The sequence below is a fragment of the Anomalospiza imberbis genome, chromosome 3 (assembly GCF_031753505.1).
Source record: "Anomalospiza imberbis isolate Cuckoo-Finch-1a 21T00152 chromosome 3, ASM3175350v1, whole genome shotgun sequence".
NCBI classification, from domain to species: Eukaryota; Metazoa; Chordata; class Aves; order Passeriformes; family Viduidae; genus Anomalospiza; species Anomalospiza imberbis.
In genome coordinates, this window is record NC_089683.1 from 12,292,450 (window position 1) to 12,315,624 (window position 23,175).

Genomic DNA, 23,175 nt, shown 5'->3' on the forward strand with positions numbered 1-23,175 from the left:
ATATAATAAATATATTTCAGTATACTTTCAGTATATGTATGTAAAATCCATGGCAGATTTGTAGGGTTGAGTTCTGATTTTTTTAGGGGGGGTAGTATTTTATATATCACAATTCAGAAATAAACTGATTACTTTAGTGGGGTAGAAGGAATTTATTTTCCCATACAAGCTAATACCTCTAGAATGTTGAAACTAAATCAGTGGAATTTTAGGAACACAGTTATTTGTTGGAAAACCAGCCTGTGATATTTTGTTCAAAGCTCAGGTTTTAACATCTGCTACTGGATAATGGTAAATAGTGTAAAAAATGCTAAATGTATCTTCCTGTTCGTTGCTGGGTTATGGTTTATTTGTGTGTGTGCTAATTAAATGTTGAGCACCAAGAATTAAGCAATGAGCTTTTAAATGTTAACAATAGCTTAAAAACTATTTTTTATATGAATATGTAATATCTTAGGGTAAGCTTTAATGGTTTGGAAAACAATAAGGAAAAATGCAGACATCGTCAATGTGTCATAATTTTTAAAGCATAGTTACAAATTGGAATTTTAAGGGATTTAGACACTAAGGAGAAGCTGCTAGTATTTAGTGGTGCAGCATCAGCAATATTTTTATATATGCATTGAGTCTCAGTTCAACATTTAAACTGATTTTACAGTAAGTAAAATAAAATGCTTTCCGGTTTAATGAAATTGACTTTTATGCTCCTATGTTAAACTTTCATGACTTGCTTCTGTACATCAGCTGTTATTTGCATTTCTCTTGCAATCACAGTATATATGTATAGACCTGCTCAGAATGTGTGCCATTAGTTACTTTGAAATCTCATTAAAATTATCCTGGAGGTGACTTTCAGTTCCTGAGGTTTGGAATATGTTATGAGAGTTTTTGAGGAAAGACAGTTTGAAAGAGCCAAGTACTGGGAAGCAGCAGGCTATGCAGAATAAAATAATTCAGTTTGAGGCAAAGATTTGCATTTATTAGCACTTCCTTTAAGTTTGGCCTTTTAATTTGAAACTAAAATTTAGTGTTGAATGATGAATTACACTTGAAAGTGAAAGTTTAATGGAACCAGATGTTGCTTTTAGTTTTGTTTTTTAGGATACAGTAAAGAAATTAAATTAAAAATAATTAAAACATGTTTAGCAGCTGCCTGAACCATATTTTCTGGATGTTGATGTTGAATATGACTATTTTTGGGGTTGATGTGCTTTGAAAATAGTTGGTGTCAAACCAGAGCCTCCAGTATCATTGGAAAATGCCACCTGCACGAACATGTGTGTATATAAGTTTGTGGTAGGCTTCTGTTTCATACTGATGACCTGAATAGCTGGATCAGGTTCTACACAGGGATTGAAGGAGAGGGAATAAAGTGAAAAACAAGCTAGGAAATGTAACAAAAGTTCAGGAAAAATACTGAGAAATCTCCCAAGCCGAGATGTGCTGTACTTGTTTAAGAAGGATCAGAGGCAGAGCTTGGGCACATGACCTCAAGCGACTCAATGCAAATGAGGGAGCGTATCCTCAGGTTTTTGGCACAAAGGGTTCCTCGCTGTTCGAAGCATGCTATCAGCTAAACCAGTTCTGGATGCAGTGCAAGCTTTGGCAGCAGAAGAAATGCTTGGGTACTCTCTGAAGATTGAAGGCGATGAGGTAAGATATGGCTTAAAAAGAGTTGAAAGTGAAGAATACAAGCTGAGTCAGTCATGTCGATTGTTATAGTATTACATAATGTAATTTTTTTTTCAAGGTTATGAAAAGGAAAATAAGTGTGTATACTTTATCGTGTTTCTCCTAGCTGATGATGATAAAATGTATTATACCAGTGTGATGAAAATATTAAATTATTGAAGATATAAGTTTTAACACTGTGTAAAATCTATTTTGCTCTGTTTGCATGTTTTCCCCTTTCTAGGCTAATCAGAAAGTCAAACTCAGTTTATAAGGTGCTGATCTTGTTCTGAAAGTAAAAATGTAAATATTTTTCCTGCATGTAATGAATATAACTTTATGAATAATGGAAAATGTTTCTTTTTGTTTCAATTTTGTATATGCAAGATGTTGCTAATTACAAAGGGCTTGACAGTCTGCTCACTGGATTTGTTCTGGAGAGAAAACTTTGAAGAAGTATTTAATGCAAAACAAAGCCATTTATTTAACAAAAGCCTTGCTTACATGAAACTGCATGTTCTGAACAGACTATTGATTAAATTTATATCATTTTATGATGTGGCTGTGCCTACTTTGAAATCTGCAAGCCTCACATTACTTTCCTAGGTTTTCCTGATGTAGAAATACATCCTTTATATGCACATAGAAATTAGGGTTGATGATACTTTTCCTACTGTAATGCTTGTGGGAAAACTTGGAAAAAGCTTTGTCTCCTCGTGTAGTATCGGCCATGTACATGCTTAGAATAATTTTTTGTGGTCTGATTTCTTAAGTGGGAAAAGAGTTAAACTGAATCACAGATGAACATCAGATGTGATCCCCAAGAGCCGTGGTTTAGAGTAATGAGAATATTTCTCTTTGAGGCAAAAATCAGTTTTCAATCTGTGTTTTAAATCTAAAATTACATTTTTCTACAACCCTCCAGGCAGATCTCTTTATCCTGATATGTGCTTTTCATGGTTTAACTTTTCTGTCTACAGAGAAAAAGTTTTAAGTTTGACCAAGAAAGCTCTACTTCTACACAGTAGTAGAATAACTTACCTTCCTAAAGGCTATACTGGCAAAAAGCCTTTTTTCAAATCTTGTTCCTTTTTATCTTCCATAGAGACTTGCTTTTATGAGAACTGGTCACTTCTCCTTTTGGAAGTTGTTTGTAACTTGAAATGCAAAAAATTCCAAGATGATAAAATATAGGAATAACAGTTTAAAAATAGTGTTCATACCTCCCCTTTTTACTCTCTTTTTTTTTAATGCATATATACACTTCTAAAAGCTAAAAAGCTTTTTAGCTGTCCTTTCTAATAGAATTTTATAGAATCTTATTATAAATCTTACTGACTAGAAACAACTAGATTTTTTTTCCCATATACTGAGTTATTTTCTTAAAATTACATGGATTTTTGCTAAAGAGCTAATACAAGTACTAAGATGTCAATTTTTATTTGGAAATGGTATTAAGTAATCTGGAGTCCAGCAATTTAGAGAATTAACAAATAGAGATATAGCTCTGAGTTTATTTCTCTTGCTAAGTGAATAAATTCATAAATATCTGTTTATACACTGGGATGTTATCCTGATGTTTAAATTCCAATTTGTTGAACAGAATTATTTCTGTGTTTATCTGAAGTCTTCCTTTTTCTGCATAAATGTCACAGAATTGACCATCAAAATGTTTCTCATGGTCCAGAACTTGCCAAAATGTTGAATATATGATGCAGACTGTGTTAAGCTCTTAGCTGTAGTATTCTGAGTTTACATGTATAACTGTTTATGATTTTGTTGCATTTACTAGGTTTGCTGGGATGGGTAATCTTCTTAAGGTCCTTACCAGGGAAATTGAAAACTATCCACATTTTTTCCTGGATTTTGAAAGTAAGTTCAAACAATTACAAGACAATGAGAAAATCTTTTCCTTGACTTAGCAGCAAACTGAGGAAAACTTAAAATCTGATTGCTTACAGTGTGTATTTTCCAGCACAACCAATCTGTCCAAGTCCTTGTCTCTAAAATAATTTGTTCACTCAGGACTCCTTTTCTCTTCCTTTTCTATTTTTCAGGAACCAAATGGGAAATCTTTTAAAAGTTCTCACTTGCACAGAGCTTGATCAGGGGCCAAATTTTTTCCTTGACTTTGAAAGTGAGCAAAGCTTCTTGCCTGGCTTGCCTTCTTTGCTTATTATTTCCTAATAAACTGCATGTGCTTATGCATCATAAAGCAATTCAAAAGGGATTTGCAAACAAATTAAATTACAGTAGAATATTACTTTCTGATATTTATAAAACCATACAAAATTACTGCATTCTGAGCAGAGAAAAGGGCAGAGAAGTAGATATGCAAGTAAAACCCTGTCTTGAATTAAATTCAAAACATTTATGAGCTGTTGTTAAACTTACATATGAATTAACTCAACCTCATCTTTCTTTAACAAATCAGGGTTAAAAAAAATTATGATTCTTCCTTGAATGGAAATACATGTTGGATATAAAAAACTGAAGGAAAAAAAAGTAGTGGAGGTGGAACTGTTTTTGCTTGGTCCAGTGATGATTTAGCTGGGTTTATAGTTTCTAAAAAGTAGTGAAATGGTCAAAGTGTATGTGCTTGATTGCATCTCTCTAAATTGCATGGTTATCAGTTGCAGAACAGTGTTTCCTATTCCAGTTTTCTTGTCACATCTCTATTTGAGCCAAAGCTGTTTTCACTTTTGCTGAATACAGTTTCCCTGCATCTACTTCTAGACACTGTCACCAAATCCTTTAATACTGTTTTAATCTGTCTTCACTACATACGTGAAATGTGTTTTATTTGAAACACTAACAGTGTGTGATGTTTTCTCTCTTAATACCTCTGTTCTAAAAAAAAAAAAAAAAAAAAAACCAAAAGCCAACCAAAAAGTTTTGAGAAAATCTAATGGTTTTAAAATACTTTCCTTTTGTAGCATGGTTTAAAAGAGCATTTCAGATGATTAGACACATATTTTGTCATCTTGAAATAATTTTGTTCTTTAATAATTTATTTCTGAATTATTTTCTGAAAGAAGTAACTGACATGAGTGTGTATGTCTGTGTACATTTGGAAGCAGTGCTTCAAAAAGTAATTTAAATACATATTTAAATCTGATTAAATTGTTCAAACATGCATTCTTAGGTGAGAGCTAGAATGTATGACTGGAACTGTGCACATACCTTAATTTTCTCATCTAGAGCTTAATTACCTCATTATGAAAAATCAGTTTTAAAATATGAAAAAAAGGTTAATTGGTAAGTTTGGGTTTAGGAGGAGCCATTTATCTATCCCTTCTTCTCTGTCTATATAATTTGAAAACTGTGCTGGATGTCAAACCTCTATCCAAACCACCACTTAATTTTTTTCTACCAAACTTTTGAGGGCCTTGGCAGTGCTCTGTGGCTTTGCCAAGCTATTGTGAAAGCTTTCAGCTGCTCTGAGCTTACAGGTTTAATCAGCCCCATTGTGTCCTTGTTGGCAAGAAAGTGTTCCTGACCCAGGCTGCAGGCTTGGCAGGAAACAGGTGCTCTGGCAGTGGGGAGCCTTGGTAGAGGTGGTGATGAGAGGGGGAAATACCAAATTTGTTGCCTTGGCAGTGAAGGTTGTTTTTCTTTCCAAAAGCACATGGCCAAGAACTGAATTAAGTACCCTCTCCCATAGGAGGTGCCAGTGGTTAGGGCACACTAGTCAGGCACACCTACCTGGAGAAGAACAAAACTGTCATCTCCAAATTTCAGAGAATTTCATGCTTGTAAGTGAAAGTTTAAAAGTTTTTCTCACAAAATGCAGTCCCAGAGGTTTTTAGTGGCACAAAATCTGTATTGGCTCAAAGGGATGTGACTAAAAATTTTAAAGGACTATGGTTTTGTGCTTTGGTCTCCTGTAATTGGCCATCATACAGTGGAAAAGGACACTCTGAGCTAGTGGACATGGGTCAGAGTCTGGTGTGGTCAGGACGTGTGGCTTTCTGTGGCCTGAGCTGTCAGTTCGAGCTCATGCGTGAACATGGTCACTACAGTTTGCCATTCAGAGGGTGACAGGTGTGCTGAGCTAACTGTATTCATTATTTGCATCAGCATCTCGCTTTTTAGTTTCTGTGGGCTTTTTCGTTAGCTGGCTAAAAAAAAAAAAACAACAAAAAAAAAACACACGTTTGACATCATGTCTTTTCCCCTACTTTCATGGTGTCCACATTGTCAGTTGCAATTCTTTTTGACACCTAACATTATTCTCAATTCAAACTGGAAACTCAGTTTTGTAACTCCATGGTCATACTTGGAAAAAACTTGAATCCAGCATTAATTTCATAATTTCATATAATGCTATATAGCAAAAGCAGTTCTGTTTGCTCCCCAGTACTCATTTTAGAGTTGGGCAGTTATGCTGGGTCTGTGTGAAGAATAACATTCTCCATGCAGGTGGAATTCTCCATGCAGGTGGAAGGGCCTTTTCTTCAAAGGGGTATTGCGGACTTAATGCATTCAGCCAGATTACTCTTTTTAAGGTCTACTGAAAGGTTTAAATTTAAAAAATTAATTTCATCCTTATTAGAAAATGCACCATTTTGCTGTTTTACACTTGGATCTTGATGGGAGTATTTTTAATCAAGCTGCTACCTCTTGGTTTGATTATATCTCATGTACTTTACCTTAACTCCTTCTTAGCGCTCAGCTTGAAAACAATGTTACGAAAAGTGAGTGCCTGGCAGGTCTTGAGAGTGGCAAATCTTGAGAGTGTGGATTTCAGGATTTCACATGAAATTCTCTTGAAATGGATTTGTCAGTTTTGTCAGTTCAAGAACTGTTCGGTACTTTAAATGTTGACCTTATTTAAATTAGTTGCAGATAAATTAATTCTGGGTACTTGAGCTCTATCTGTACCATCTTAAAATTGCTCTTTTTTGCAGAAAATCTATTGTCAAATCACTGCTGCCTTTTTCAGGCAAAGTAAACAAATAATTTTACATGAATTCTTGGGAAAAATTTGAAAGTGGCAACAATTTAACTTCAACAATTTAACTTGAATCTAAAAGACTAAAGCTTATAGATTATTCAGAGATGTCCTTAAGTGGCACCTACAGTCACATCCTCTCCTCAAATACTTTTTATAAGACGTTTCTAACCTTAATGTGAGCAGGTTCCTTCTTTTTTTTTTAATGTTAGCTAGGTGGATTTCACTTGATCCTAGTTAAATATCTCTCATCCCCTCCAAGAATCTTATTTTCAAGGATTCCCCCACATCCCCAGACAGATTCATGGAATTTTCAGTTATTATTCATGCGCGATTAAAAGGGTCTATTATTAGAACGTGTCTGGCAGCAGAGCAACTGCCCACTTTTCACATAATAGGCCATTAATTAATACCCTTGTTGCACAGGCAGCAAGGCTGGGGATATAATTTGCACCCAGCCTGTGGGAGTTGCACTCAGTTCCCGAGCTGTGGAGTGCCCTGAGCCAGAAACTGCAGCTCAGTCAGAGAGGTGCTGTGTGTCCATTCCCTGTCCACCAAGAGCTGAAGCTGGGCACTGATCTCCCTGGCACAGCATCCTGCCTGCAGCTAGTATTAACAATTTTGTGAGCTTCACTTTATTCTAGCTAGTTTAGAACGAATGAAATGAAAAAATCCCGTGTAGCCTGGATTAGGTACTGTTTCTATCAAGTACTGGGGATTCATTAATATATGGAGTGTAGCAGGTTCTGGTACCCTCTAAAGTGCATTACTCGCTGTAATTATAATGCCTTTGCTAATTTCTGAGCTTTTCTTTTAATTTTGTCCCAGATTGGCATGGAAAAAAAAAATCATTGTCATGGTGACAGATCTGAAATAGGACTTCAGCATTATGCAGTTAAATATGTGTACTGCTCTCTAACTTGCTGGCTGAGGTTATTTGCCATGTTCAGCAATGGGCATGACAGGAAAAGCTGAAAGCAGAACCCATGAAAGCTCTTGTTTAACTCACTTTCTTCTGCTATGCTGTGAAGGCCAGAAGGGCATGGTATTTTTATGATTCTACATTCACTGAAATGGAAGAACTAACCAGCCTCAGTGGGAATGTTCTTAACCACCTAAGGGTGGAATAAAGTTCTCAGCTTTTGGTCTGCATTTCAGATTCAGAAAGGGTGTGTGAGTTGGAAGTGCTTCTTGTAGTCCTGTTCTTAATACTCTTCATAGTACTGCTCTTTCTTCATTAAAATTAATTACTGAGGTGTTTTTGTACTTCATTTGGTATTGGTAAAGGCATCACATCCTTTCTATATTTAATCTTATCCTGTGAATACTAATGTTTTACCTACCTAGAAGTTTCTGTGTTTGTTTCTAATGCACATTTGTTGAAGGATGAGGTAGATATCTTACACTGTTAGGAGGGTTTTCTGAAACAAATGACAAGTATTTTGCTAAGAAAATAATGATGACCCCAGTTTCATGCCCCACCATTCACCTGAAATTCTTAATGCATCTACAAATGAGCTGTAGTGGGTCCAGGTTTCCTCTTGTTCTTTGTGAAGTCTGAAGTTCTATCCAAAACATGGCATAGGCCATGTGTAAATGTGAATGAATAGGATGGATGAATTACCATGGTCTGGTTATTTCTGATGGAGCCAGTGGAAGTGTATTTCTTTCCAGAGCTAAAATATTCAGATTTTGCTGGTAGAATCTGTATATGGGAGATCCAAGCCTCATCTGACTCTTGCATTAATTTGATACAGGATTCATGTAGTTGTTTGGTTTAGGTTTCACATTAAAAACATGTGTCCAAAGGGAAGTGAAAGGATTCTCTATTTTGTTTAATTAAAGACAGAATACTCTGATTGCTAAAATCTCAGCCTTGATATGCAATGAGTCTGGCCATTATGGTAACTTGTTACTGAGAGGGCTTGCATTCACTGTGGGTTGGCCAGTGGAAGTGGTTTCATATATAAATGGGCTCAAGTTCCTGAAGCACATGCTGGTTCTCTGGTGGTGTGGGGATAAGAGGTGAGCACAGCCAGCCAGTGATTCCACACCATGGTTCAGGACTGGCATTTAATTCAGAGCAGAGAAACAAGCTTTTGTTTTGTTGAAATAGCAAGCCAGTTCTAAAAGTCAAAATCTGTCATGAAGAAGTCTCGATTCCTTTTAGTTGTTGCTGCTATTATTAGTATTGTTGTTGACAGTAAGATTAAATTGTTTTCAAAGTGATCAATTTCAGTCATTTTAGCTGACCATTTTTGGTAGGATCTTGTTGTAAAATCCCTTTTGAAAAATGGCCATTGTCTTACCAGAACATCTGTTTGCATAACTTCTATTTCATAAATAAATGCATGTTTTAAAAAAAAAAAAAAGAAGCCTGAATCATCCTCCCTATCTTTCTTTTTAAGCTAAATGCTTCCAACATAAATATAAACCACTTCTGCAAGTGCAAGCTAAGCCTGTTGCTCTGAAGCCTTTGCAGCCCTCTTCCTCTCCCTTCCCTTTCTTTCCCTCTTCCACAAACCTACCTGCCTCTTGCTCCTACTCTGTCTCCAGGTGCTGGGATACTACAGAAAGCTCGATGAGTTTCAAGTATTCCTCCTTCAACCATCTTCCAAAAGATGAATTGGGAACTTTTGAAAAAGACTTACAATAAAGGGTGTTACTAAAGGCCTTTTTAAAGTCCCAAAGTGCTGGGCAGTCTATAGCATTTAGCACTAGTACTTTTAAAGCAAATAAATTGTAAAAATTAACATAGAAGTACCTTGTTAACCAACAAGGTTAAACAAGATGCTTCAGGTGACATGTACATGCAAATTTTACATTCATGAACTGCACTAACAAGTTATTTATTCTCTTTTGTGTTACTATTCACTGATATGTTATTTTCATTATCTTAACTAATAAAATATAGATACTGATTTTTATGTGACTTCCACCTTCCCCTGCTCTGTTGTTGTATTGTATGTAACTGTTTCTCAGGGTCACTGCTTTCCTCGTTAATGTCAGAAGAGTTTTCTGTTTTGCTCGTTTATCATAAGATGGCAAACCCCTTACAGTGTGTACCTGAGATTTCTTGCAGCTTGAGGAAAGAACCAGTCTGGAACACTGTAAATTTAAAGTGACTGATGGGTCAGTTCAACAGCCATGTCCCAGGTGGGATTTTCCTGTGGACAGTTTTTCCCTTCGGTGCTCCTTTCCCTCACTTTTTGAAGGATAGTGGAATTTTTTAGTTACATGAAATATTTTGGCTGTAAAACCCAACTAAGTAAGCCCAGTTTATATTTATTTTCACTTTTTAAATATGAGAAAGGAAAACTTCCAGAGCAAAAGGAAAGTCCAATCAGTATTATGTGCCCAGTCATGGAACTCATGGTGTCATAGGAATATGGGAAGCATTTTAAGTATGAGTTGCTTTGAAGCTACAGACGTGTAAATCTCATTTACATTTGTGTCCTGTTTGTGCAAGGCCCATCGCTAACTTCATACATTTAAACAAATGATCCCAACCTGAAACAACATGGAGAGAATGCCTGTTTTCCATATACTCCAGTGTGAACCAGTTTATTTGTTTCTAATGGGGACTGGGTAAATTAATCCCATACTGATACATGGGTAGAAAACTCTGTCAGTTTTCTTAAAGAGATTGAGACTACTAAATAGAATAAGTGTTTTTAATATTTCTTGTCTAGTAATGTAGAGATGAATATAGTAGCTCATCCTAATTGATGAGTTTTGAACTGAAGTTATCTCACTGCTTTTAATTCAAACAAATAGTCTTTAAGTTCTAAGATTCAACTTCAAGGTAATTTTTTCTTTCATAAAAATTAACATTCTGTCTTTACAACCTAAAAATATCCAAGGGAAGAAACAGTTGTGTCTCCGTAAAGATGTCATTGTTCCTTCATATATAGACGCAATCCCATATGTAGGTCATCCAGTCTTCGGTCAGTGCCTGTCATCTTTATGTTTTAAAGCAAAGGAAGACAGAAGATCTCTACCTTGTCAAATGTGTCATTGTTCTGGGGATAACATCACTCCCTGGTGTCACACTGCTGTGTAAATCCCATAGGAGGAGATTTGAATAGGAAAATTGATCTACTTTCAAATGTCATTTCTCTCAACAGTAAAGGTCTACAGGTCACTCACACCCTGAAAACTGATAACTGGCAGAGCTGGATTTATTTTAGTGGTAGGAATGATCCCTGACATACATAAGAAAAATTTATTTTAATAGTACTATATCTGTTTTACAAAAGGAGAAATAAATTATCCTGGTTAAGGAAGCCTGGAGGAAAGTTAAAGTGGAGCAATATCCCACTGCTCCATCCATTGAAAGGCCTGATTTTATCCCCAAGCTGCAAGAAAAGTGAGCAATTCTTTGTAATTGAGCCATGGAGCTCGTGAAAGAGAGGGACTGATGCATTATCCTATTTTCTAATAACATTGCTTTATGATACTGCTGCTCTTTAAAATGTTGCATTATGAGAAGAGGCATTATGAGCCAGAGCATACAAAAACTGCTGTTTTTCCTTCCTTACTATAAAAAGCAGAAGCTTGGATGTTAGCAGAATGGCAGTATAATTGTATATTTGGAAAAAAAAAACTACTTTAGAATGGAGTTACACATACTCAAGCTGGATATGGTATTGTTAAATAGAAATGAGTAATCTTGCCATTTGTACTGCAACTTCCTTTTGACTTTGTGCATTTTGCTTTTCTCTTTCTTAGATGCACAGCCCACGGATGGAGAAAGGGAGGTCTGGAACCAGATCAGTGCAGTTTTACAGGACTCAGAAAGCATGCTTGCAGACCTTCAGGCTTACAAAGGAGCTGGACAAGAAATTAGAGATGTATGTTTGTTAATGACAGTTCTTTGGAAGCAAAATCAAGCAAAACGCAATGTGTTCCTTGCTTCTGGTCTCTGTCCAAGCACATTCTATGAATTCAAGTGAAAATCTCCTCAAAATTTATTTATGAAATACGTAGCAGATTATGCATAACATTCAGTATAAAGCTCTAGCTTGAAATCATTACATGATGGCTGTTAGAAATTCTTTCATGTTTTCTATTAGTAATTAGTTACTATTTTTCACTTTAAGAAACACCATTTCATATACCTTGTTTCATGTATCTCATGGCAGAAGTCAAATTTGAGGACATGGAAGAAGTAATACTCAAGTGTCAGAAATACATGATACAGATAGTTGTTCTATTTTGTAACTGGAATAATGAACCTCAGTAAATTATAACTTCACATCCACTTTAGAGGCATCTTATTCTCTGAAACTGGTCCTGAAGTACACTTCTGAACTGTAACTTAGAATTTTTCTCAGGTGATCAGATTTGTAGATACTCTTAGTGTGAGGTGTTGCTTACTTAAAAACCTCAACATGATGGAGTTTTCAAAAGCATTAAAACCTGAAAAAAAAAGGCTACTTTTGCAACCAGTAGTCACACAAAAAGTTTTACCTGATGCTTTTACAATAGTTTTGCTCCCAAAAGAATATGCTAGAACATATTTCATATGGCAGTGGTTCACTGTAATGAATGATTTTAAAACAGTATGTTACAGGGGCAGAGGGAAAGTGGAAAACATGGTATTTTTTTGAATCATACGCAATGTAATTTCTCAGAATTCTTCTATGTTTTACAATACTTTTTAAAATAATACAGGAAAATTCCAAACCATCTTTTTCTTGTTATTTATTTAACACAGATCTTTACAGTAATATTTTCATTTCAGGCAATACAAAATCCCAATGATATTCAGCTGCAAGAAAAAGCATGGAATTCAGTCTGTCCCCTGGTTGTAAGGCTAAAGCGCTTTTATGAGTTTTCACTCAGATTAGGTGAGCCCTGTTTTAGTATTTCTGTTTTATAGGCTTTTTTATATATAATGAAAGAGGAAGTTTTGTCTTTCCACATACTTTTAAAGAGTTTTAGAGTTAATATTATTTCTGTTTGATATCAATGGACATTTAACTGCAGTTGCATTTATCAAGCCGTCTCTTTAATCTTAATTTCATAGTTTGTTTGTTTGTCTATATTACCTAAATAGCATGCAGGCAAAAAACATGATAAAACTACAAAGTTTTTCTCTATTTCCTGCCACATTTCTGCACTTCTCTGGTCCATGTTGGACTAATGCAATTTATTTTTTGTAATTTGGATCCCCTGGAGCTTTAAAAGAAATGCAAGCCAATAATATTTTGAGTTTTTTTAAAGGCAGTGTTAATGGGGAAAGTGTATCAATAAACTCTCTCACAGGTTGAAAATCTAGAGTTGGATGTGTTGTACACTGACTTTACATCCCAACAAACACAAAAGGTGATGTAATTACTCTTTGAATTAGGACTCTGGATGCAAATATATGTATGAAGTGAGAGGGCTCCTAGTGCAAGGAGTTTCTTCTGCAACATCTCCTAACTATGTCTTACACTTTTTGAGTTATACTAGTAATTACAGACACAAAAGCTGATTTATATTGCTATCAGTGCCTAAGACTACACTTTTAGTAACAGAGATGCCAGAATAATCTCTATACTGAGCTGATGGCTAATTGAGGAAGATGAAAGTGTTGAATATCTGAATGCAAGAAAAATGCCTCCTCTAGAATTTTTGATAAGGATCCCAGATAAAGGGTGACAAAAATGGAAAATAATTCAATGATACAAAATTGAGAGAAAATGGCAGAGCCTGAAGAGGCAGGTGTCTCTAATTAATGCTTCTCACTTCAGAATAGTAAGGAAAAGCATGTTTAGGGCTCAGCATGTTTCGAGGGTTTCTTTCCTTCAAATGCAATATTTTTAGATACGTAGTTAAAACTTTGTGTGGACTGACTACAATTTGTGGTTTTGATTTTTATTCAGAGAAAGCCCTGCAGAGTTTACTGGAATCCTTGACATGCCCTCCCTACACTCCAACTCAGCACCTGGAACGGGAACAGGCTCTAGCGAAAGAGTTTGCAGAAATCTTACATTTTACTCTTCGTTTTGATGAACTTAAGGTTAATAAAGTCTTTCAATACATGTTGATTGTTGCTGTGTATTTTGAACCAAAACTGATTATTTCCTGTTTCTCTTCCTGGAAGATGAGAAACCCAGCGATTCAGAACGACTTCAGTTATTACAGGCGGACAATAAGTCGCAACAGAATAAACAACATGCATGTAAGTAAATAAACTCTGATGTGCTGTACGCAGCGAGGTATTTATTTATCAGCATGCATTTATGCCATTTTTGGTAAAGTTTTTGCTTTTGATTTAGTAGCTGTCATGTTCTCTCTTTCATACCGAGAGTTAATCAGCAGTTGGGATGAAGTGATTAGAGAGGACTGTTCAAGCAACAATCTGCTTTCTGATATGAGCATGTACTGCATCTTTTTCTTGCTGCTGGCAAGATTTTAAAGAGCTTTACTGACTATTTTTTCTTCTGTTTTCATCAGCTAGACATTGAGAATGAAGTGAACAATGAAATGGCCAATAGGATGTCCCTGTTCTATGCAGAGGCCACACCAATGCTGAAAACCCTCAGTAATGCAACGACACATTTTGTATCAGAAGTATGTAAAGGGGAAGAAAAGTCTAACATAGACATTCTTGATTTTAATTTTGCAGGATAGTTTATTGAACACTGCCTTTTTCTTACCCTTCCAGAACAAAACGTTACCAATTGAAAATACAACAGACTGTCTAAGTACTATGGCCAGTGTATGTAAAGTCATGTTGGAAACACCGTAAGTTTAATCTTAAATCTTGGGGGGTTTGTATGACAGTACTTATATTTTAATTAGCCACCAGGGAAAACACCTTTTTTTCCAAGTGAATTCCTGTATCTTTGCCTTAAGTTGTTACTTCTTTTGTATAAAAAGCATGACCTGGTGTTAGAAAGCCTTGCCTCCTGTTCTAACCACATTATGATTATCTTTCATGAGTCAGTGTTCTGTTGGGGAGAGCTTACATGGTCAGCCTGCGTTTCAATGAAAGGTTAAAATACGAGTGTAATAATCTTATGCACTCACAGACTTCAGTGTCTGTGTCTTGTCTAACCAGGGCCAAAGGCCGACTGCTGCCTCCTGCTTGCCCATGCTGCTCAATTATTAGCACACAGAGGGCAAGATTTTGGCTCTTCCAGGTAGTACTTTAGCAAATACACAAGGGCTATTTCAAGGATCATTTAAGTAGATCTTTTTTTGGATGCAGCCATCTCATTCTAGATACAAAAAAATCAGCCGTATGAATTTTCATTCCTATAAATGTGTTCAGCTGTACAATTGTGTTTATATCTGCTAATGTAGATAATAACAGCCAGTGGGGTTCTTTATTATTATTTTGCTATGCATTTAGTGGAGTATATTTTAGGTTAGATGTCTCTTTGACTGGAAAACACATGTAAGATGGAGTTAAGGTAGTCTTTCTGCCTATAAGTCATTTGTTCATGGAGCCATGTAAAGGGTAGAATTCCTGAGGTTTGTGTTTGTTCATGAAAATTCTGGAGAAGTGTCTGTAGGGGTGGGACTCGTCTCACAATCCTGAGACATCATAGAAGTAGTAAGTGAAAAGTAGCCTTACAAGTCAGCTCATTATTTGGAAAAGCAGTGAAAAAAGTTGAGTCATCTAGAAGATTATCTGATATTTAATTCTAATTGTGGGATAATCAAGCATTTTCACATCAAAATTTCTGTAACCTTTAAGTCTGTTCATGTTACAATACTGTGGAAGAATAAAAGTTAAAGTTATTGTAGACTAAGAGGTACTACAATACACAGAGGGAGAGAGAGACAGAGTGTACAATTACTATTACAATCCACCTTGGTGAAGCCCTGAACTTCCCAGCTGCTGAACTTAGATCCTACTGAACTATTCCAAAGTAGGAATTCAAGCCAAAACAGTAGCTTTCCTTGGAGGTCCCAGCATGTGGTGTTTCTGACGTTAAACTGAAGTGTTTCAGATCAGTCTCCATCAAATTTCATTAAGTTTTCTATGAAGCCATCATCACATACATTTTGAGGATCTCAGCTCTGCATGGGTATGACGAGAGGTTTACATCTGTGTGCTCTCTAACCATTCTTGTAAATTGGCACAGGCTTACAGAATTCACAGATATTCAAATACTTAGTAACGTGCATCTGCAACCTTAAAATATTCTTTTGGTTCAGATTTCACACTCTCTCAGTCTAGTTTTTAAAATTGTCTAGTAAAAGGTCTAGAATGTTTATTTCTTTTGTTCTGTTTTCCAGAGAGTACAGGAGTAGATTCACCAGTGAAGAGACCCTTATGTTCTGCATGCGAGTAATGGTGGGAGTTATTATTCTGTACGATCACGTTCATCCTGTGGGAGCTTTCTCAAAGACATCAAAGATTGATGTAAGAGAAGCCTTTCTTTAATACTCTGTAGGTTTGAGAGTACTAGTCTGCAACTCTTTTTCAGCACAAGCTTATGGCTTGGTATAAATAATTTTAATTGCTTTTGAATGGCAATTTAGAATTTGTCTTCACCTGTGCTCTTTAATACTTCAGGTTTTTTTGAAAATAATATAAGAACCAGCCTTTTTATTTTCTTCCAGACACAGATAATAATTTTTCTTAGTTACCTCTGCTTTTGTGCCAACTGTATAGTTAGGCTAAAATAATTTTATATTACACCCAGCCTGGAATATGTTCTGTGTTCATAATTTTTTTTTAAATCATGTAATGTATCAATGCTGAAGTGCTCATCTTTGGCCGTAGTTCTCTTGTAAATAAGTAGATGTTCAATGTTGTCTCTGCTTTGTCTTGAGATCTGAAGTAACAGAACTGAAATGTTACTGTTGTAATGTCGATAATGACCCTTCAGTTTTATCTTTGGCATGGCCAATCACAGAGAAATCAATCTTAATTTTCCATTTGAGAAATTGCAAGCACACATGAAAAGAATATTCTTGTCTTTCCTACATGTTTTTACAAACCTAAATCTCACACACCACTTCTTTCAGCAGAAATAAGCTGATAATAATGAAAAAAGATACAAAGTCTTTCCCTTTACAAGAGAGACTTCTTCAAAAGAGAAGGAAAAAAGCATATATTATTGCCCTCCATGACACTGGGTCTTCCTTAGCATTTTGCATCTGTGGATACCAGAATTTTGCCACATCTCTTCTTTGACTGTCTACAGAGAGAAAGATTTGTCACAGAAGTGAATAGATTTGCTCAAGGTCATGAAGCAGATAGAGCCTGGGACTTGAATGCAGATGTCTTGAATGCTGATTCAGTCTCTTGCCTACAGAGGCAGCACAAAAGAAATTCTGATAGGACCAAATGTACATTGTGTGTACTTTGTTTCTCATATTTATCCTAAAGCCCTGTAACTTAACAGGAAAGTTAGGCAGGTGTAAATGGGAGGCAGAAGATGTACAACTCAGTTTTAAAAAACAAGTACATGGTCTCAAATATTGATTTGCATAATTAGCTGAGTGAATGTTTTGTAATTCAAAAAAAAATCTCGTAATGTTTCAGATGATGAGTTTGTTTTGCTGTGGTAAACAATTCTTTTCTCCAAACTATTCACTTCAGCCATTCAAGCTATTTCAAGAGAATTTCAGGGACAGTGGAATATATTACCATTTCCTCACTCTTTCAAGACTGGAGGCTGTATTTTAAGCTATTAATGACAGTCTCCTAGCTTAGGCATCTGTCTTGGTTTGAAAGACAGATGTCTGCCAAAGAAGGAGGGAACCTCCCTTCGAATGGAAATTATGACCCACTGCTTCTGAAATATTAGTACCTTGAAATTAAGTGCAAGGCAAAGATATGGTAAATGGAATAACAGTTCTTTACTAGTATGTATGTGTATAACAAGGCAAACAAACGACAACAATGGCAGCAAAAACAAACAGAAGAAAAATCCCCAGAAAAGCCAATAAACAGTGTGCTCCTGCTCTCCGAGCGCTTTCCCCCTGGTGCAGTTCCGGGCACGGCCGGCAGGGGCGCTGCTGGCTCCCGGCGGGCAGCGCAGGTGCGGTGATTGCCCCGCGGCTGCAGGGGGCGCTGTGGCGCGAGCTCAGTGAGCGCCTGGCAATGGCGGCTCGGCCGAGAGGGGAAGCGATGGAAAAAAGGCGTTCTCTACAAACCCCCAGGGGCAGCCGATCCCACTGCCCTAGCAGGATCCTCGGGAGCAGCAAACTGGAACGGCAGGAAGGAGCCAAAATCCCGGGGTGGTGGAGGAGTTGTGTCAGAAACTCTGCAGCTGTAGCTGGAACCGCGGGGCGTCCCGACAGGCAGGGGGTGCAAGGCTACAGTGCAGCCGAAAAACCAGAGCCGTGGAAGAGGAATGGAGGGGCTGCGCAGCTGCAGCCCGGCTCCGAGCAGGGCAGGGGGGAGGCAGGCTGGGGGTCCTGGGGTTTGCCCTGAGGCACCCCAGCAGATGGCGAAGGGTCCTTTGATCACTGAGGTGGCATATTTACAATAAAGTCCCAGTGCAACCGCTGCTCTTACGAGCGGAGCTCTGCTCCCCGTAGAAGATAGCAGGAGATGGAACCCTGCAATGGTGAGGAGTTCTCCCCACAGCGACTGCAGCCTCTCTCCCCTCTGAATGCTGGGAGCACATGAGAGCTGGGGGCTGCACCCAACCCCTTTTTCCCAGCCCAGTTCTTGTGGTGTCTCTGCCCTTCCAGAGAAACCCCCAGGTAAAAAGAGAGTAGCCAGCTGTTCTCCTCCCCTGAGCTGTGGCAACTTCTTTTGTCTCTCTTGAGTAGCTGGTCGTTATTGTCTCCTAGCAACACATACGGGAGAAAAATTCTCCAGATAAAGAAACAAAAGGAAGAATCCTAAACCCCAGCATTATCCTACTTGTTTTAGGTATTCTGATTCTAACAGAAATGAAAAATAATTGTTTGAATTTTTATCCCCTTTGTCTTGCTCTGGTCTGATCATATCTGCTGGGGCATGTAAACCTGTACTGAGTGATGTGTACATAGACTTGAGTTTCTCTAATTAAGGAAGAATAACCATGTCACTTCAAAATACATGGTGCTAGCCTGAGAATCTCATCTGATCTGTTATTTACAAAGCTAGTTACATTTTTCAGGTAGAAATGAGCCAGCTGAGCAGTGAGCAGTGTTTGTTGGGCTGCTTCCTGTCGAGGATGCTGAGCTACATTTTCTGACTAATTTTTGATGGCACATAAATGGACCTTGACTTAAATTGTTTCATCTTCTGCTTCCTTAACAAAGCAGAGGTGCTCTTCAGCTGCAAAGAAAATTCTAACATGTAGATTTAGCACTCCAGTGTGACTTGGAAAATTAAAGGATTCAAATCTTGACTCAGTTGTGTCTTTATCTGTCATTTTGAATAAGATGGAATTAATCTAGGCTAATTGCTGAATATCTAGATTCAATGTCTTCATAGCAGTGGGAAGAAGTACTACTGGGGAAGATACCTTCTGAATAGGTTAGAAGAATTCCTTGTTTCTCTCTATTGACTAGCTAGGGATTCTGTACAATGAGTCAAATGAGTTCTACTGCTCTCCCTGCTTCATTTCCCTTTTGTAAATATGGACAGAGTTTCAGCCTGTTTTTTACAGTCTCCACAAAGATGTTCGTTCAGTGTGGTGTTAAAATCAACACTGTGGACTTCTTAGGTTAAATTTTTAGCCACTAGTTATGAAATAAATCGTAAGTTGTCACCGATTAGGTTTACAACTAAAAACTGAGTATTGAAAATTACTTCCTTGGATGCAAACATAAAAATAAAAGTCAAAGTTGAAACATCTCTTCTTAGAGTTGTTAACAGCCATGACACAGAACTCCCAAAATCTCTTTTTTTCAGCTTATATCAGATCATTTTGATTTTTGTATTTTTTACTTGGAATTGAAGAAACAGTGTGCAAGTTAAAATATAGACACTTGATACATAATTTACTCTCTACAAACACTTATTAAAGTAGATGTTTTTTCCAAAGTTAAGTTTTTAACTTTGAGATAATTTTCAGTAAGTTGTATTGCTTTTCCTGTGTCACATAAAGCAGCATTAACACTCAGTAAGAAAAGAAACCTGCCGGTATATGGTGAAATTTTTCCTTGTTTTCAGCTAGTGCAATTCATATATCATTGTTCAATAGTGGCATGCTTCTGTTCCCAGATGAAGGGATGCATAAAAGTTTTAAAGGAACAACCACCTGACTCTGTGGAAGGACTTCTGAATGCTCTCAGGTATGTGGGATTCAGCCTTAGAAAATTCCTCCTTTGTTTTTCTCTAATCTCTTTATATTTAAGATTCTTCACTTTAGAAGATTGATTTAATAAGATGATCCTCTCAAGTTTGCCTTTGTCACCTGGGGTTTTTAATACTAATTTCTTCCCATTTAATTTTATTTGAATGAACAATAACTGTTAATATTGTAAACAGTATATCCTAGCTAATATTTGCTATATGAAATACTCCAGCATCTAGAACATTTTAGAAATGAAATGTCGAATTTCTATTTCTCAAACTCTTAAGTACTTCCCTTCTCCCTTTCCATCCTAGTAAGACTTTTTTTTTTCTTTTAATCTTGCAAAATTATACAGCTTCAAGAAAACAGCATCCTAAATCCCAATCCTGTTTATGATGCTGTCTTGGGAAGGAAGACACACAGGGGTCTGACGCTTCTCTGAAGCTGAGAATGTTGTTAGTTGTCAAACCCAAGTTTTTCAGTGCTATTTTGAGTTCTTTAGCTGTTGAATGCTTGAATAGAGCGAGAACTGCACTTCCACATTTGCTTATCATGTCTTTTGAATTAAAGTTGACGTAGAGTTAAATCTACAGGTATCAAGTGTGTTTCAAGCTTATGTTATAATCAGTCTCCCTATTAGCATAAATAGTGGAGAATGCTTCAGTTTAAATGGAAAAAAACACACTAAAGCTCTTCAGTCCTCTCAGAATATTTAAGAAAACTGCTTAAAGTCATAGATTATGCCAAAATTCAGTCTAGATTCCTAAGTGATTTTAGTATTTACCGTATTTCTTATGTCTTTTCATGATTTTGCTTATTTTGAGGCTTTTAACTAGAAAAAATGAGAGATAATTTTGACCCAAGATTATGACAATGTCATAGGCAGATACCGAACAGGATTTAGCTACAGTTCTCCACCTTTTAGCAGGGAATAATTTATTGCATAGGATATTTAGAAGATAAAGAGCACCAGATTTTTCCAGTTAAATTCCAGTGATCAGTAGAGGAACATGTAAATTCCTCCTTTGTGTAACTGAACTGTGCTGATTTCAAAAACATGCTCAAATGTTCAGACTTTTTCTCTGTTCATTTTATAAATTATTGTTTTAACTTGTAATTTCTAGGTTCACTACAAAACACCTGAATGATGAATCTACTTCAAAACAAATTCGAGCTATGCTGCAGTAGTGTCCACAGACAAGTAGATGTTTGTATTGATCACAGATGTGTATGTTTACATAATTTAATACAGTTTGATGTTAATACTTGTGTGTATTTACATAACCATTTTCTTCACATTGCTAAAATATATGAATCTATTCATAATCTGACTGACTTTATATAGTGCAACCTAAGTTTTTATTCTAGCCTTTATCTTTGACTTTTAAAATACTTTTTTACTTAGATACTTCTGTTAAGACAGTTTATCTGTGCATTTTAATCCTTAAACACCTTCTCTATCAGAGAAGTAGTAGTGAAGACAAAATGGAAATCAAACTGAAATGTCAAAGGTACCACAGAAAAGAAACTTTAAAGAAAAAGAAAGTTAATATAAGAGAAAGCAAAATTAATTTGGTATGTTTTGAAGAACATGTGCACAGTCTTTTGGTCAGTTTTAGGATCTTGTCAAACTAGTATGAATAGGAGAATACCTGAATGTTCATCACTCATAAAATGCATTGTCTTTCCTGTAATAAGTGGAGATCCACCTAATTTTATGGATTATGTGCTGTCTGGCATCCAAAAATGTATTTCAAACAGGTAATTTTTACCTTTTTAATTAAGTATAACCCCTACCTTTCAACAACTGAGGAAATTAATATCCTTTTTCAGATGCAGTATAAATAAACAGAAAATATGCTTAAAAATCATTGATAGATTTTGAAAACTCTGTATAATTTTATTAGATTTAGAAAGGAAAGGGAAAATACTAATGCCTTGACTTAACTGGAAACGGTTTGTCAGTGTAAATTTATCACAATGAACATTAACTACCAGACAGCTCTATCCAGTAATTTTTTGGCTGATCTAAACTAATACACTCTTCTGTAGCAAACTTCCCTGGTGTCAAACCGGCTGCATCAGACTAGGAATGGTTTAAAATGAAGAGCTGATCTGTTCTTAGGAACTCCATTAAATTCCTAGTAGTGTTATTCATTAGATGAGTCAGAGTCAACACAGAAATATTTATCAGCTGACTGCTCTTCACTGGCTTTTGAAATGTCATTGATACTTCAAGAAGTTAAGTTCCTTGCTGAGTTGTTTGTTCTTCCTTTATGGTAAATTTTCCAGTCAATGGAATAGAAATACTTTGCCAAAAGTAGCAAAGTGCTCATGCTCTCTTATATGTGTCTACTGGGTGGTCTGCAGTTGCTGTACATATTCTTGCAGAGGTCACGTTCTGAAAATGTGTTTGGTTTTGTGTACTTTGCTTGCATGTATGTGTGGAAACTCCAGTACTTGTGCACAGATACAGATTTGTATTTGCTTATCCGCATATAGATAATCAGGGTTTGTGTGCTTTCACTGGAATTTTCATGCACATCTCTTCTGAAAACATTACCTTAAGACTTTGAAGATGCATTTGGTCTGCTGGAACTTGGCTGCACTGTGACAAACTGTGTCATTGAACTCAGTCCTTAAACAGTATTAATGTCAAAAGTTTTCTGGAGTAGGGATTAATTTGAGAGCTTATTTCTGAGCAAAGCAACCCCTGTGAGGTTTCTCAGACCTGATGAGAACCCACAGGTGCCAATGTCATGCATGTCCTGATACTGGACAGCACCACATCTCCAGCATTCATGTCACACCCCTGCAGGTGCACCAGCCAGTTGCTATGTTGTTGGGGAGAGAGTTAGAACTCACTCACATTAGATCTTTTTCTTTTTCTGAAAGCAATGGCCAAACTTTTTTCACAGTAGCAAATCCACTGTTTACAGGCTCCATTTTTAATGGGGGGACATTTAAAAAGGTATGTTAGGGAAAATCCTGCTTTGTTCATAGTTACTTCCAGTTAGATAAAGTAGGTGGATGTCAGGCCATTCTGTTGAGTTTGGTAACTGAAGTTAATATATGCTTACCTGCAATTTTTTGTCAAACAATGAAGTCTTATCTTTAAATACCCCAGAGAAAAACTATTTGTCACTTGTATAATAAAAATGTAAACCTTAAAGCATTCTGTGAGTTGTCATGTGCTGTTTGTGAAGTCGCGGGATTTCTTGGCCTGCTTTGATGTTTTTGTACAGAAGTTTGTTTGAAATAATAAAAAATTTGGTACAGTAAGCTTTGGGACTTCCTATATTTAGTGACAACATAAACAGGTTGAGAAATACCTCATTTAAAGTTTTGGATCATATAGTA

At 36.5% G+C, this 23,175-nt stretch overlaps 1 protein-coding gene across 6 annotated transcripts; it reads left to right on the forward strand.

The window, feature by feature from the left end:
• The first annotated feature begins 744 nt into the window (after window positions 1-744).
• Window positions 745-23,097, forward strand: CYRIA (CYFIP related Rac1 interactor A). Of its 6 annotated transcripts, none has more exons than XM_068183423.1 (11): window positions 745-1,653; window positions 3,729-3,808; window positions 11,357-11,478; window positions 12,372-12,477; window positions 13,498-13,634; window positions 13,719-13,796; window positions 14,072-14,188; window positions 14,283-14,362; window positions 15,866-15,992; window positions 19,692-19,813; window positions 20,940-23,097. In XM_068183423.1, the coding sequence occupies exons 1-11, from the start codon at window positions 1,649-1,651 to the stop codon at window positions 21,001-21,003; spliced, it is 1,038 nt and encodes a 345-aa protein (XP_068039524.1). In that variant the 5' UTR covers window positions 745-1,648; the 3' UTR covers window positions 21,004-23,097. The 6 variants fall into 6 exon arrangements, 5 of the variants coding, with proteins under 5 accessions (XP_068039524.1, XP_068039523.1, XP_068039526.1 ...); XM_068183422.1 differs by lacking the exon at window positions 3,729-3,808 and adding an exon at window positions 3,464-3,543 and having other exon boundaries at window positions 763-1,653; XR_010996983.1 differs by lacking the exon at window positions 3,729-3,808 and adding an exon at window positions 3,464-3,543 and having other exon boundaries at window positions 793-1,653; window positions 19,723-19,813; window positions 20,940-21,080.
• Window positions 23,098-23,175: the final 78 nt, after the last annotated feature.

Bases quoted from the DNA above. Each gene is read 5' to 3' on its own strand.
- CYRIA (XM_068183423.1), top strand. The intron at 13,797-14,071 runs GTAAGTAAATAA...TGTTTTCATCAG, and splicing joins ACAGAATAAACAACATGCAT to CTAGACATTGAGAATGAAGT. The intron at 15,993-19,691 runs GTAAGAGAAGCC...CCTTGTTTTCAG, and splicing joins CAAAGACATCAAAGATTGAT to CTAGTGCAATTCATATATCA.